This window comes from Python bivittatus, unplaced genomic scaffold, assembly GCF_059951505.1.
Source record: "Python bivittatus isolate LINGU-HERP-01145 unplaced genomic scaffold, Pbiv_v1 ctg000220_np1212, whole genome shotgun sequence".
In the NCBI taxonomy this organism is placed as follows: Eukaryota; Metazoa; Chordata; class Lepidosauria; order Squamata; family Pythonidae; genus Python; species Python bivittatus.
In genome coordinates this window covers 4,052,241-4,068,647 of record NW_028277048.1, presented here as the reverse complement: position 1 = coordinate 4,068,647, position 16,407 = coordinate 4,052,241, and the positions used below count along the sequence as shown (strand labels likewise).

Sequence of the window (16,407 nt, the reverse complement as noted above, 5' to 3'; positions counted from 1 at the left end):
TGAGACTAAGCTATTGAACAAGAGTCATGCACTCTATCTGACCTCTGTTAACAATAAGCAGCTTTATTATGAAGTACTTGTAGCTTCTGAATATTCCTCCTCTTGAATATGTATATTTTATTTTTCAGACAATGCCAACAGGCTAATACTTTGGAATATTTTGGAACTTGAACAGGTTTGTTCAGCTCTATTTTTATTTTTGAAATCTGTGAAAGCTTCCCTTTATTCAAACGGATCAGACTCCCTGGTGATTCGTTCATTCATATGGACAAGAAAGCAAAGGCAGGCAGGCACCATTCCTGGAGTTTTGTTTTAATTGCTGGAAAAATGATTCTATAACAGGAAGCAAAGATGTGGAGGTGGGACTGTTAGCAGAGACTCATTAAAGAGGAGAAGGTATTTCCCTGTACACTGAGGCTGAATGGCATTGTGTGATGGGTGATGTCCACAGGCATGTCTGTCTGGAATATCTAACCATTGAGGATGGTGCTTTTTCTTTTCACTGGCAATGACTTTCTAGGATCCAAGGATCTTCCCCCTCTTGCTACCTGAGATCTGTTACCTAGGAATGTCATAGATTTAATTTGGAACTATGGGTACTTTACTGATGATCTATAGAAGTTCCTTGGATAAGAGGAAGGATGAAACACCTGCCTGCCCCATTAGATTTGGAGAGCAGAAAACAGACAGATCTGATCCCCAGTATGCCCCATCAGTGCTTCTTGAAAGGAATGAGAATTGCCCCAGATCATTGGGGAAACATTCTTTTAATAAGAACTTGAGCAGGAGATTTGTCTATGATCCATCATCACATATGCAGGAGGGAGGTGGTTTGTCTTGGGCTGCCCTTATTTTGGGGCATGCTTGCTTATGGGTGAAATGGGATTCTTATCTGCACTGGTGTTAGCTAAGTGAAAATAAGGAGTGGTATTGACTTTGGTTTAATTACTGCCAACAAGTACCAGTATTTGATTTCTGTTTGGGTGTGTACCTTATGGAGGCTCTGCTTTTTGTGTGCAAAAGAGTACTTGGTGCTTACAAAGTCTGTGTGTGTACCAGACACCTTGCTGCAGACACATGGCCATTGATATGTCTGTTACTGTTCGGATACTCTAGACTCCTGTGCATTTGCAGTGCGCAGGCTATTTCACAGCCTCCCTGCTGTCCTCTGCTCTGTCCACATTTGATCCCTGCACAGAAGCATCAGCTAAAACCATTCTTATAACAATAAATATTTGCTACACTTTCTGGTATGCAGCATTCGTGACAACCTCACTGTCGGGATGCGTGCATGTGACTTCACACAAGGGCAGCCCGACTACATCTCAGGAAACAACCCCAACCCAGTCCCTGCCTCTCCAAGTCTGGGCAAGGCTCCAGACCGCTCTCTCCTTCTGTTTGGTTCAGGCTGAAGCTATTGTCTGGTGAATTATTCATTTGTTTGAAGAGAGGATAAGCCAAGGAAAGAGACTCGGGTTACCCCAGGTTTCCCATGGAGCAGGGCAAACTGCCCATATTTAGCGCGAACCCAAAGCCACGGGGCATATATTCAAAGACTGTAAGTGGAGAAGAACAGCTGGCCCCTATCTCTTACTGCTTGGACATTCCTGTCCTTTCTTTTAGCACTTCCCTGGACAAATCAGGAAGAGTCTGGCTACTTCTTCCAGCAAAAATAAGATTTAATGAAATCTGGACAGGAGCCCTTATTCTCAGGGGGGGATATCCTTCCCGCCTCTCCCCATGGGACTGGAAGAAGGCTCTCAGACATTTCATTCCCAGCAAGGCATCTTTTTAATGAATGGAAGGAATTATATGGTTGCTCCACTTTCTTCAGGTTTGTAAACAACCGCTGGCATACTGAGGATTGAGAACTGTAATTCATACACTATTTCAGTAGCCCTTAAATTAATCCAGGTGTACTGCTATTGTTGTCCTTCTAATCAAAGACAGAAATTAGGTCATAGTTTGCTTAATCATAGTTTGCTGATCAATCCACAATTTGCTGAATTCACACAATGTATTAAACCACAAAACATGATTTACAAAACACAGCTGGGTGTGTGATATATTCATGCCCATTTTGCCTCACTGCACTGCCCACCCCCCAAACACCAATAAGAAACCCCATGGTCCTTAACTTCAACAGAGTTCCCCAATGGGCCAGATTCCTTCCCTTTGCTTATGATGAAACACCTTCATTCTGTTTTCTGCTCTCAGAAAGACCCTTCCTTTGCTGTTTTCCCTGTGTGAAACGGTAGATTCCCCTTTGCAGATGCTATTTTGTACCAGGAAAGCACCATGTCACACGAACAAACAAAGGTATTAATAACAACGTTAATGCTGCTGCTCCTTTTACATTTTCCCAGATTTCAGTGAACTAGAGAGAAACTAGTGAGAAATCAAATCATGTATAAAATCAGCTGCCAACTATAAGATACCTGTCTTGTTATTTGTTTCTGTTTTGTATGTAGCCATTTGTAGAGCACTGCCACCATATCTGGTGGCAATGCTTTGCATGCTTGGTCAGAAAACAAAAAGGAATAAATGCTAGTCCTGTGACTCACAACTGTGATACTGAGAAACATAGGAATGATCTCTTATTTAAGAATACAGCAAACTTCATGGGGGGCAGAAGTGGGGAAACAACAGCAATACCCTAAATCTAGAAAAACAGTCTAGTTGAGTAAAAGCAGTGCTGTAAGTAACTAATTATTGCAGATTTCTTTTGTTACTTCTTCGCCATGAGCCTCAGGACTGCTCAGATTCAAAAATACCACTCTGCTTTCTGCTTTTGAGTTTTAAGAGCAGTTACATATAGACTAGTAAAAACTAACATTGTATATTGAAAGACTGTATATAATTTGGAGCACTGCTGTTGAAAAATTAAGTTTTCCATTGCTCAAAAGGTATCTCCTGCTGCTGCCTCTTTGCAGTTAAATTGTTGTGGCTGAAGCATACACAAAAAAGGTATTTTCCTCATGGATGAATTAAAGTATTATCCAGCAGTCTCTAAGCTGGCAGAAAACTACACCAACATAAAATGTACTGCATCACTGGTGATCCCTATCCAGTCACAAGCACAATGCTACCAAATGATGGAGTCCTTATTTATGGTGTACAGGGTACACTGAGTACAAAAATGTGTGAATTTCATTCAGCTTGGTTTCCTTCCCCTCCCACTGAATATCACAGCCAGTGGGAAAACATTCACCAGTCACTCACCTTAATGTGGGATGGAGTGAGGAAAATGTGAATTTTGACAGAAAGCTAAACAGAAGGCTTAGCCATTTGTCAATGCTTGTTCTGGTTTTTCACAATGATTTTGTATAAATGCTTTCAAAGGGAGGCCAACTATCAGCCAGATGTAGATTTAGCTTTCTTCTAGAATACAATAGCATTGTTTCAGATAGCACTAAACCTGGGTCAAAAGGAGCCTGGCTATTCCAGCATAAGACTAAATAAATGATATCATCTGACAATTGGGCTCCTTTTGAACATAGGACTGGTATTATTCTACAAGCAGCCCAAATAACAACCAACATGAATGGGGAGACTTGTGCAGTGAAGCACAAGAGAAACAGCTGTTCCTCTTTCTCCTGAATGTGCAATGTAACCCCACACTCAGCTGCTGTTCAGGCTAATCCAGATCTCCAGGCTGAAGACTGACTTGAAGAACTAGTGGGTACAGGGGGAGAACCTGGTCTGAAAGAACCAAACTATCCTGCTACCCAGCTTGTAAGGGACCTGGAAGACAATGCCCAAGGACTGGAGAAGCAGGGACCATCCCACACCAGGCTAAAGTGATCAAGAGATACCCAGTTAGGGATCACCTGACTGACAATGACCACGTGGTTGGTGAAGCACATCAGATACCCATGGCAAAACTACTGCAACTTGCTGCTTGCTTAAAGGAGGAAAACACTAACACCATAACAGCTAAAGATAACTTTAAACTACCCCAGATACGGGTTGGGGATGAAAAAAAGACATGGCAAGAAAAAAAAAGCAAGCTTGTGGAATGGTTAGGTGTAAGTGGAGAAAGGTTCCAAATTTGCCATCCAATCAGCAGACCCTGCTAGAATCACATGCTATCAACATTCTCTCTCCTCCCCCCTGCAGAATTCTTACCTTTACTTTGTTATTCGATAGGCGGTAGCATGTCTGGCAACACTCACAAGGTAAATGGCATGACGACCTTAGTGAGCCTCCCAGAGAGTTGATGCATATAATAAACCAGCCTTTATCCCATGTCTGTTCCAAGCTAAAACTACATGTTATGAAATTCTGAGCTGCAAGAGCATAATACAAACTGCATGAGCTTGAGATTCACGTCCCATCTCTCTATCTCCAAGCCGGGCCCACAAGAACCACAAACAATTGAGTCAAGCTACTATGTCTATGAGCTCCATGTTTTGAAAATAATCATCTGACCAAATGGGCCTGCCAATCCACACTTCTTCCTAATCCCCATCTTGGGTCTATGGGGGGGAGGGGATTCCCATGGGGAATCTTGGTTGAAAACTTGGAGCACCCCCTCTGCCTAAGTGCCACAGGGGAGAACAGAAAACACTTACCGTAATGGCTTGCAGCCGCTGTGCAAATAAGGAGCTCTCCGCCATTTTCCTTCTGAAAGACAAACAGAGCCCCTTGGGACGTGTCCAGAGGACACTGGATGCCAGCATTCACCATTGCATCCTTTTTCTTTCCCCAGTTTCTATCTCAAGTTCTTATATGCTCTGTTCCCTGCCCTCTAATAGACCCTTCTCTCCTCTCCTCTCCTCTCCTCTCCTCTCCCCTCCCCTCCTCTCCTCTCCTCTCCCCTCCTCTCCTCTCCTCTCCTCTCCCCTTCCTTCCTTCCTTCCTTCCTTCCTTCCTTCCTTCCTTCCTTCCTTCCTTCCTTCCTTCCTTCCTCCCTCCCCAATATCTGGTCATTGCCTTAATGGCTCTCGGTAGCAAGTCCAGGCACAGTAGGCCAGTTGGCGTGCAGACAGATTCCTCTCCTCTAAATTCTTCCATTACCTGACCCACCACTGAATCCCCTTTTTAATGGAGAAACAGCAACCTTTTGATGCAGAAGGCGTCCCAGCCAGGCTCAGCTTAAAGAGGTACTGTAAAATACAAATAGAATGTCAAATTTCCAACTGATTTTAAAGGGAAAGAGAAAGCACATCCTCAAAGATGTGTACTCAGAGCTGTGTCATATGTGTACCTGGGACAAAGCTGTGACTCTGGGAATCTGCAGATACTAAAGACTCCACCAGTGGTGTAATGGCCAATCATCTGCTGAGAATGCTGCATTAATCATCCTTCTGCAGGTCTGCAAGCATCCCGTTTCAGACCACTATTGCCACATATAAAAACACTGCAATGCAAAACTGAATATTCTACAAACATGGTTGTAAACCAGAAGTGGGAAACACACAGTCCATATGTGATGCGCTGTCCTCAGCCCAGAGCCCTTCCCCAATTTAGATTGCACTGACAGATTACAGCAATATGATTTTCAGTGATTACTCTGGAAAAATTATCCATCCATCCATCCATCCATCCATCCATCCATCCATCCATCCATCTGACATCAGCTCAATTTGGGGACAAGTGATTGGGCTGACAGATACTTGAGAGCATGAACTGTTTCTGTCCCATGTCCTTTTGTTCCTTTTTAATGTCAGGTTCAGCAATGCAATTGCACATTTTTGCACCAGTAAAATACTTGCTCATGTATGGATGGAAGGGAGGAAGGAAAAATTTGCATTTCTTATGGTATGAGTATCTGGGCTTATCTAATAGTGTTTTGCAATTATACAAATGTAATGAAGACTGAAACCTCTTGTCTTTTATGTGGCAAAAAAAAAAAAAAAAGGATTTGGGCTTATCGCCCGATCAACAATAGGAGCTATCTGTCATACTGTATACAGTTGGTGGAGAACTGTTAGAACCAGCAACTAAAACCCCACCAAGTCTGTCAGAGCCAGAAAGTAGATCATCACTAGGATAGGCACGTAGGAGGAAATGAAGCAAGATAGCCATGGGTGGCATATAGATAGATTGATAGCCAACTAGCTGGCATAGGAAGTCTGCTGACAGCAGCTTGGGTACCTTTCACACAAATCCTTTAGGGCCCTTTCACAACCAGAAAGATAATTTCAATTTCATTACAAGTTTCAGGTTTGCAAGCCCTGTCTGTTTTAGCAGCTCCTGTTTACTGGGGTAAGGAGATGAAGGGTTATCATTTCTTAAGTCTCACTTGAACAGCCTCCCTTAACTGTCGGTGTCAGTTCTGTTCTCATAGGATGCTTTAGTCCTAATTACATCTTTTCAAAAAAAGGACAAAATAATATTTATAGTATATATAGAAACAGAGACTATTCCAGGGGATTTAGGAAACAATTTACTAGTAATAAGGTTGCAGTTAACAGGAATTAATAAAACAGGCAAGACCTGGAAGCTGGAAACAAGATATATGAATTAAAGGAGCATGAGTCTTGAAGAATTTCAATAGTACTTTGTTTTCTACATGGAATAGAGCAGTGTTGCAAGTATATATTATTTATCATAGTTGCAACTATAACAAAACAAATTAAACCTGAAAAAAAAAAAGGGAGGATAACACCAGAAACACTGGAATACAATTATTTGACAAATGCTGAATTCTCCATACAATGAATGACAGATGCCAGTGTCTTTCTCCTCTTCCCAAAACATCCAGGATAGAAGCAGCCTTATTAAAGGCTTAAAGAAGCAGTTTATTCAGTCTAAAGAAGGCTAGACTTTGAAGCTTCATTTAGATGAATTTCCACTGGCTTTCACCCTACCATACAATCAGTAAAGATCAGCAACCATATGTGAGATCCAGACAGAAGTGGGTAGGATAAGTGAAGAGGCCTGAAGAGCCCCAGAAGCTACCGAATCAAGAGGTAGGGGTGGGAAGCTCCAGGGAACGAATTGAATATTTCATATGTCAGCTTTGTCTATATAAGACCACTCTTTCTCAGCCTCCAGATGTGTTGAAACCACAACTTCCCTTCTGGCTGGGAATTCTGAGGGTCCTTCCACAAGCACCAGGGCAGGTTGAAGATGGTGAATATGAGTGTTGAGGCCCTTTGTCCTATGTGGTTTGCTCCAACTGCCCATCTGCAGGAATATCACAGGACTAGCCATGATCTCACTCACTTATGCTACTAGGCATAATACAAAATGAGAACAGTCACTGATCAGTACATGAGATTATTCAGCTTCACCCACCATGGACATTTTGGCCATGGAATCTGGCTAGAATGATCCCTGGACCAGCCTTTTTCTTCTTTCAGTCTCATAAACTAGCTTGTCTGCTAAATCACTAAATGCACAGGCAGTAAAATACGTCTCCTGTATTGCAGACTTTTTTTTTACTAAATAGTTGCAGATGCTGGCTGATGATTGACTAAATCATTCTGAGTGCCTACTGGCTGTTTTTGTAAACTGCTAATAACTGAGAAATCCTCAATAGCTGGGAATCCTTTTCCAGTCTTTGTAATTATTTCTATTTATGTGATGGCGAGAACCCAGAAGGCATAGATGCAGAAGATGAGTTCTCTCTCACAAGTGCATCTAGGGTTGAGTGGTGGAATCCTCCAGCCAGAGAGCAGAAAGCCTGAGTGTCATTAAGCAGTTGTGTCCTAGAGGCAATCAGGAACAGGTGTGAGTTGAGTGAATTTCTGGTATAACTGCTCTCTTGGACAACAGTCTGCATCTGCATCTATAGGAGTGACCATTGGCTTCCAAAATGTTTTTCTTTCTTCATTATGTAAAGAAAAGAAAATATTACAAAGACATTCTGTATATGGAGCACATAAAATAACCATGTTTTTAGGTAATATATTTGGAGATCTGACCTTTACTGATTCCCATTCTCCTGACTCCAATGTTGCTCCAATTTAAGATAGTTGTCTGCCTTATAAAAACGCTAATTCCCTTTAAATTATAATTTCTTTAAATCATACTTTTCAAAATAAAATGTAGAATCTGATCTGAAAGAAGGCATGATCCATGGGGCAGATCACCAGCGTGAGCCCAAGTAATATGAAAGGGAGTTGCATATATATGCATATAATATATATCTGTCTGTCTGTCTGTGTCTGTTTCTGTGTGTACACACACACACATTCAGAAACGCAGTTAATGTTTATAAATGTAACCAAATACGCAGACACACATACTGTATAAGAACAAATGAACTTCTCCCAAAGGGCATGATCTATGGCTATTGATCAGAAGTACATTCACAAATAGGGACAACAAGAACCAGAGTCTTAGACAGAAGCAACTTCCCAAGAGGTGCTTCTTATGGACACCAGAGACCCACATGCACACATGGGCTGATAATGCTCATGGAACCTACCCGCCCCTGTGCTCTCACTCTCTCTGAATCTAGGCTGTTTACGAGTGCTCAGCATTCAGTCCTGAGAGATCCAAGCCCCTGATCCTGTGGGTGTCCCCCACTGGAAAAAATGCTGAAAAACCACAGAGCCATGTTGCTGTCTATTATAACAGCATGTCTCTCTGTGACCCGGATCAAATGCCCATTTGTCCAACAGACAGATTGCCTGTTTTTTGGCAGAAGGGAGTTCACCCCTTCCACAAAAGAACATTTGCCTGGCCTATTTTAACTCACACTCATTAACCTTTCAGTGGACACTTATGCAAGAGGCCAACTTCTGCTAAAAAGCCCTGCTCTGCTCTGCTACTTTGCTCTCTGGGCTGCCTCCCACAAGGTTAATATCCCAAACCACTGAAAGTGCTGCTTCAGAGGAAAGGGAGGCTTGTGGTTATTCCAAAGGTTACGACATGGGTGAGAAGAACAGCCAATGGGGGCAGCAGCTGCTTTCAGACTGCTACTGGTGCCAGGCCTCCAAATTAGGGTAAAAGTGACTCCAACATCATCCAAGCCAGCAGCCCCAGCAACCAAATACAGGTAGTCCTCGACTTACAATGATTTGTTTAACAACTGTTTAAAGTTACAACGGTGCTGAAAAAAGTTACTTACAACAGGTCCCCACACTTACGACCGTCGCAGTGTCCCCGTGGTCATGTGATCACAGTTCAGGCACTTGGCAACCAGCGTGTATTTACAATGGTTGCAGTGTCCAGGGGTAACGTGATCGCCATCTGCAACCTTCCCAAGGGGGCTTCTGATAAGCAAAGTCAATGGGGGAAGCCAGACTTGCTTAACGACTGCATGATTCACTTAACAACTGCAGTGATTCACTTAATGACCATGGCAAGAAAGGTCATAAAATTGGGTGCAACTCACTTAATGACCACATCACTTAGCGACAGAAGTTCCAGTCCCAATTGTAGTTGTAAGTCAAGGACTACCTGTGGTCTTGGCTCAACCATACAGGTAGTTCAGTGGCTGCCTGGATGGTAGATTTAAAGGGGCACCTTTGAATCCATTCTTTGCTTGTATGTAGGACTGTACCTGGTCAATGGTGTATTCCTTGTAAAACTCTTTTAAACAGGAGTTGTTCTCAAACATCATGCTACAATGAGGGTTGTTTCCCCTCTTGGATTTTTCAGGCAGACACAAAACATTTTTGCATCTAAGGAAGATAGTACACATACATTCCCCTCAGCAAAAAATAAAACAATTATTAAAATAATTTAAGAGTGGACAGTGAAAAAAAATACAATTCTCCACCATCATGGGAAAGTGGTGCTTGAAGTACATCAGAGTTCCTTAACATGCCTCTATTACTACAGTTACTATTTTATTAAATGATAAGGATTTACTTTAGTTTAATCTTATTAATTTGTACAGGGACTAATTGCTTGGGCAAATGAGCAATTAGTAAATACAACTGAAGTTAAATACTTTGGAGCTCAGTGAAACATTTAAGAACCTGTTTAGCTCCCTCACTGAATTCAGTAGGATTTAAAAGGGTAAGTCCTGGCTTGATCAAGATCTTTCTGATGTAAGTATATATTGATTTATATAGCAACAGAGCTTAAGTAGCTACACTCAACAAGTAGCCCAAAGACCCTTTGTGGCCCAGCAGAAATTTGAACCTGGATCATATTGATTCGAGTCCAACACTCTGACCATTGCACCATAGCAGTTCTCCAAGATTCACTATTACAGTCTTTCCTATTATTTATTTATCCGTGTTTCAAAATCAAAGCATTAAACTATGGTCCCAAGAGTCCAGGTGTTTTGCCAACTAATCACCCCCTTCAGTTCATCATTAAATTAATATGTATGACTGAAATCACGACATCTATTTCCCTAGAACAACGGCATGCCATCATATACTTTTATACTTTAGCATTTTATTGAAGAATGGCCTTCCCTTGCTGAATTCCTGACTATAATTCTTATAATTCCTAGTCAGCAAGACTGTTATACAAATATATATATGAAATAGGTCATAAAAGTGATACCATAAACAAACAAGGAGGCCAATATTAATTAGATTGATTGATCAGATTAATTAGATAGATCAAATGTCAAATAATGCCTGCATAAACAAAATAGAATTTACTTACCTTCTGAAACCAACTAGAGTCTGTCAGGCTACTTTAGGAACCTAATTCTGCAACTTCAGTGAGGCAAAAGCAGTTATCTCCAACAGGAATTCACCAGCAGATCTCTAAGGACCAAGACATGGAGGCAGCTCCTGCTCTGGTAGATTCAAACTGCAAAGGTCTTTAACGAAAACCACCAACTCTCTGAACTGGGCACGGAAACTTGAAAAGCAGTCGGTGCAACTGACGGAGTAGTAATTATACGCTCTCGGCAAAAGGAAGTGGTCAGACATGTAGTGCAGTAGCTGCAGCTTCACAGAAATTTTTGAAGATACACCTCATTTCATACACTGCAATCCCTGATCCTTCAGGTTACAAAAGCATGACTTTCATTTGGTCTTGGTGGATGAACTATAGGATTATGGAAATTCTGGGAACATTAATGAGTTCCCTTCACTAACAGCGAATAGTGATCATTCAAATGCAAGTATACCAGAGTTTTCTGTCCAGGTGTCTTCTACGTTGGTTACAATCCATCAAAATGACTAAGAATTTAGCTAAGACTCCTGGTGACTATATGGACAAATGCCTAACATCTTAATCTGTAACTCTTTCAAGAACAGCCCAGTGATTTCTTCAATCCCATTCTATCTATCTTATCTGTTGCCTTCCACTTCTTGCTCTTGCCTCAAACTTGCCAAGTTTAATCATTTTTTCTAGTCCAGCCCCTTGCATCACATGTCCCAAATATGTGAGTTCTTGCTAGCTGATAATCACTTCAGGAAGCACTCAGTTTTTATTTGGTTATAAGATGACTTATAAGCAAGTCAAGGAGAAAAAAGGAGATTAAATTCTTCTTTCTTTTAAACATCCAAATTAATCCAATGGTATAAGAAACGGGTAGCTTCATCATTCTTCACAGAAGAACTGCCTAGGTCAACATTTACTCTTTTTCCCAATTTCATGGGTTGCCTATACAAACTCACACAAATCTTAGATATCTGACTGGCTGCTAGTGGGAAGATTATACAGCCTTGGCCTGATCCAGCTAGAGGTACTTCCTATTTCCTAAACAATTCCGTTTGATGGAACACGAGGAGCTGTATCTGCAGGTGATGTGATGGGATGTATCAATGAGGAGGAGAGTGATGTGGGAGATCAAGGCTATCGGGAAGGAGGGGCTACATTCCAGCAAGGGAAAGGAGACAAAAGACAACACAGTCCACAGGGGGAGCGTGAGAAGAGTAAGAGATTCAGGATAGCCACTCCCTAGAATCTCCCAGGGTGTATCCACTAGTTGCTGTAGCATAGATTTAGTTTGGCAAGATTCTGACTATAAGGTGTAAGCAAATAGATTATACTCGACTGGACTGTTTCATGGCTGTTCTTGGGCTGGGCCTGACAGGTGCTTAGCAAATACATTACCAGTACATAAAGCAGGCACATTTGGGGCATAAGAATATCTCTTATCTCTGGTGGGGGCATTCTGGCATGCTTTATTTTATCAATTCAAGTAGGCAGTGATATAATCTCCAGAGATTATACACTCTATGCATGGGCTCCACAAAGATGATCGATATGAAAGTACCCTCTGCCATGTTCAGAATAAGTAGGTATCCTACAGACCAGTCTTCTCCAATTGAGTGCCCTCCAGTGGTATCAGTCTGATACTGCTATAATCCCTGCAAATGTGCCCACAGGATAATGGAAGCTGTAGTCCACACATCTGGAGAGCACCAGATTAGGAAGCACTGCTATAGAAAGAAATTACCATTTCCTCTTCCAAAAATCTCACAATTATTCCCAGAGTGGGATTATACTCCATCACTTTTCTGAACTGTCAAAAATTCCTTGTAATATTTGATAACAATAATCATGTCTGTTGATTTTTTCCCCAAGCATCCAGGTATTTCACATACAATATCTCAGGCCACTTCCTTTATGTCATGCTGGAGTGTGGGAAATTTTGCAACAAACTTCATTTATAATTGCACATTTGAATAGGTGTCAGGAAGCCAATGCCATGTAGGTCAATACTACTTTTATTGTAAAGCTATAATACCAGAATCTTGCAAGCTTGAATGCACTTCTCTTCTCCCATCCATTATCTTCATGTGAACTAGGGAGGGGCTTGTCAGATGTTTACCCACACTACTTTCTTGGCCTGGGCTCAGCCCCTTTTATCTGACCATTGCTTTGGTAGTGGCTCTTCTTCCTGTCCTTCAGAGCCATTCCCTCTGCCCTTTACAATAGGTGGACAGTAGAACCTGCGCAGGTATTATGAATAGGAGGAGTAGAGCCCCAAGGAACTCCCATGTGCCAGAGTCTAAGGCTTTATAACAGCTTTCCTCCATTTGACACCCTTTGGATGTATTGGGATTGTAGCTTTCATTGGCCATTCTGGCTGAGAATTCTGAGGGTTGTAATCTTGATATATCTTGAGGTCTTCAGACTGGGCAGAGCTGCTTTGTAGCATCAGTTCAGGACACCAATATCAAAATGCTGGTTTTGCCAGCTAAGCAATCTTAAAGCAACCCATGCACAGATTTCACTCAGCCAGACAGGGTCTGACACAAATTCTAGTGGCTCAACAAGCATCAGGGACTATTAACTATGACCATGCTATCTGCCACCAATCTAGATAAAGGGCCATTTTGCAAACTGGAGCATCAATAATGATAGGGTGGGCAGATTTCTGCTGCTACTAAGGTGACAGTGCTGTTAGTGATTTTGCATTAGGCTGCTAGTGCCGAGCTTCCTCTTTGACAGCTCCCATTCATTTTGAATGGGTTTGTGCACCAACATATCCCAGAGGCTTATGCTCTGTATTAATTAGCAAAGCCCACAGATAACATTTTAATTTTATGCCATGGGTACCAGAGAATCTATGTTCAGCCCTAGAGCCAGATGCATCGGAAGTGCCAGCTATGAGTATGAAGTCATGTTTTTCTGCCTTGGCAATTTCAGCTGCATGAATATCTCCAAGCCCTTTCCTGCCAGAGACTATTGGCATTTTTACACTGCTGCGAAATGGACTCCTGCCTTCCTGCTGCTAAGTGGAACCTCTGCTTTATCAGCAGCCCCAAAGATTGGAAACCACCATAGCTCCTTGAGCCATGTCCCAGGGGGGTTCTTCTGTGAGGCTCCCTACTGTCTTTTAAGGAGGCAGTGGGAAGAGAATGCAGGTTGCTAATGCTAAGACCATGCTTTCTATACCTTGAAATGGCATCTGTAAAACGATTGACACGGGATGCTTGTGAAGGTGAGCAGGGTAGCAGTTGCAAAACACTCTTCAAATAAGAATGCATTCAACATTCACCATCACTCTCTTCAGTTAAAAATCAGGCACTTTATTCCAGAGGTATGAGAAGTCAAGGCCTGTCCCAAAAAAGTAAAGTTCTAGACAAGGTAGATGTAGAGCACATACCCACATCCACCTAATGCAACACAAACATACCCCACATGGCGCTCTTATGCCTTGTCTTCATGACATTCCTTTCATGCCATCTCCACCCACAACTGAGGCAGCTTAAAGTAATTTTTAGCTGCTCCAATTTTGTTTTCTCCCTTCTCCCAACACAATTTTTGCCATAGACACCTTTGGCTTGGGCTGTAGGAAAGAATGGACAGCTGATTTCCACAGGAGCATTTGCCTGCAAAGGGTCTGACCAACACTTTCTGAATCACTTGTCAAATCTTACATGGCCTCATTAAAAATATGGCCTTAGTTGTATATGGTTACTGCAACAAGGTTATTATATGCACAAAGATGGAAAAATACTGAAATACCCCCAATGGAGTAATGGATTGTGAAGATGATAGAATTAGGTCAAAAATTGATCTGTTTGATCAGGGACAAGACAATAAGTACTTTTATTAAAGACTGGAAACCTTTTATGGACTTTTTGCTGAAAATGGGGAAAAAAAGATTTCATGATTTATGGATTTGTTGATTAAAAATGGTTGATTAATGGGAAGAAGGGTAATATAATGTATTTTAAAGGAGGGAGGTGTGAAGATCTGTTTGCTTGTAACTGCTGTAAAAAGCTTCTTGTAGTGACAACCATAAAGGAACCTTTGGGAGCAACCTAGCTTTATATCTATTCCATATTGTCAGTAAGGCACATCTAAAAAAGTGATTTTTTAAAATCTACATTAACCTTAACTTTGTTATACCATAAATAGCCATGCTTGTAACCGCTATAAAAGAGATCTTCTCTCTTATACTTTTCTCACTTTTCACTTTACTTTTTCTTTTCTTTTCTTTCTTTCTTTCTTTCTTTCTTTCTTTTTCTTTCTTTCTTTCTTTCTTTCTTTCTTTCTTTCTTTCTTTCTTTCTTTCTTTCTTTCTTTCTTTCTTTCTTTCTTTCCTTTAATTTAATTTTATTTTATTTTATATTACTTTATCTTTTATATCTGAAAAAAATCTTTAATAAAAATTATTATTTAAAAAATGGCCTTAGAGCTCTTTTGAAACAATGGCTGATTTCTTTTCCTTTAAGCATATCGTTTCTAGGCTGTAGAGAAGTCAGTTTCAACCAGGAAAGAGCTGTGTATTGCTGCTCTGTAAATCAGCTGCTCTGTATTGCTGGTACTGTCACAATTGCATGTATTATAGGTTTTCCAATGCTTCTGCGAACAAGTAACCTTGTGTGGCTGACTTTTTACTGTTTTTATTACTTGGGTGTGGGGGCATCTTGCCGACACTGTTCCGTCTCCATGGCTGTCCACAGCCTACTCCCAGATGCTCCTGGCCAAGAGGATGGAACTGGATTCACTGTCAAAGCTGCCATATTGTCGTAAAACTAGTCAGGAACAGAGCTCACTTGTTACTGATCACCCCCCTCCTGCATCCGTACTCTATGCCTGTAACTTCTCAGCTGGGCTGTTTTTTGACATGGGTTTAAAAAATGGGTTTAGCGCTCTTTCAAAAGTGCACTAAACCTGTGTTCTAAGATATTACAGTTAAAATAACTGAGAGGTGGCTAACCACACCTTTCCAAGCAACACTATATTCACTTCACTCTGCTCCTTCCATTAGGAAGAGCAATTGGTGGCTGTTTTCCTACTGGCAGGTGAGAATTGGTAGGAAGGGAAACAAAATCAGATGAATCTACCAATGGCTTTCCTTAACTTATCCTGCATTAAAACTGTAAGGACACCACCTATCACCAGCCTCATTATTGTGCCAGAATAGGGCTCAGCAATCGGGGCAGCAAATGTTTTGCTGGCATACTTTTCTGCCAGCTCAGGAACTGGTAGATAGCAATTTAATGTGTCATTGCAAGCAAGATAAAGCCCCCAAAGTAATTAAATACGCAGTTGGAGTTTATGTATTGCAGAGCACAACGCCTTTAGGGTTTAGAAGAAGCAAGCAAGCTTTTTACTGCTCCAGAAAGCACCGGAAGGCAACCAGTCTTTCTCTTGTGCAAGGATTTGCAGCCCCTTCCCTCACTTTGCATGGGCTTCTTAACCTCAGCTGGAAACACAAAAGCCACGCGCCAGATGCATTTCGCGTGCTGTAGAAAACCATCCTCCTGTTTTTAAAGGCTTCAGTGAATTACACAGTCTTATCAGTATAAGAAGTGCCTGCTGTGTCTCTGCGGTGATAAACTCCCTCTACTGGGAGCTGATATCTCTGCACAAGTGGATCATTTATTCACTCAAGATTTACTGGGTGAATTATTGCTCTGGAATTGCTTACTACTAATGAAACGGCACGTTTGGAACAATGACTCACCCAGTGACAGAAACAGAGGGATGAAGTCTCAAACTGAACAGAGTCCCCAGTTTTAATTCAGAAAAATGTGTCTTGGTTATTAGAAATTTGGAAAACTGTCATACCAAGGCTGCTTTATCTAGCATGAATAAATCAATGATTAATAGGATGCAATAGATTTTTTA

General features: G+C 41.4%; 1 protein-coding gene across 7 annotated transcripts in view; it reads right to left on the bottom strand.

Annotated features, from left to right (window-relative positions):
- PALM3 (paralemmin 3) overlaps positions 1–16,407 on the bottom strand; it is a 34,696-nt gene that overhangs the window by 15,314 nt on the left and 2,975 nt on the right. Inside the window, exons 1-3 of one of the 7 annotated variants that reach the window (XM_025171375.2) lie at positions 5,210–10,461; positions 5,020–5,108; positions 4,575–4,626 (exon numbers count right to left, since the gene is read on the bottom strand). In XM_025171375.2, coding sequence (XP_025027143.1) covers positions 4,575–4,619 — 45 coding nt within the window. In that variant the 5' untranslated portion in view covers positions 4,620–4,626; positions 5,020–5,108; positions 5,210–10,461. Of the gene's footprint in view, positions 1–4,574; positions 4,785–5,019; positions 5,109–5,209; positions 10,462–10,524; positions 14,896–16,407 lie in introns of those variants that run through there. The other 6 variants (XM_025171376.2, XM_025171374.2, XM_025171373.2 and 3 more) reach the window with 6 other exon arrangements.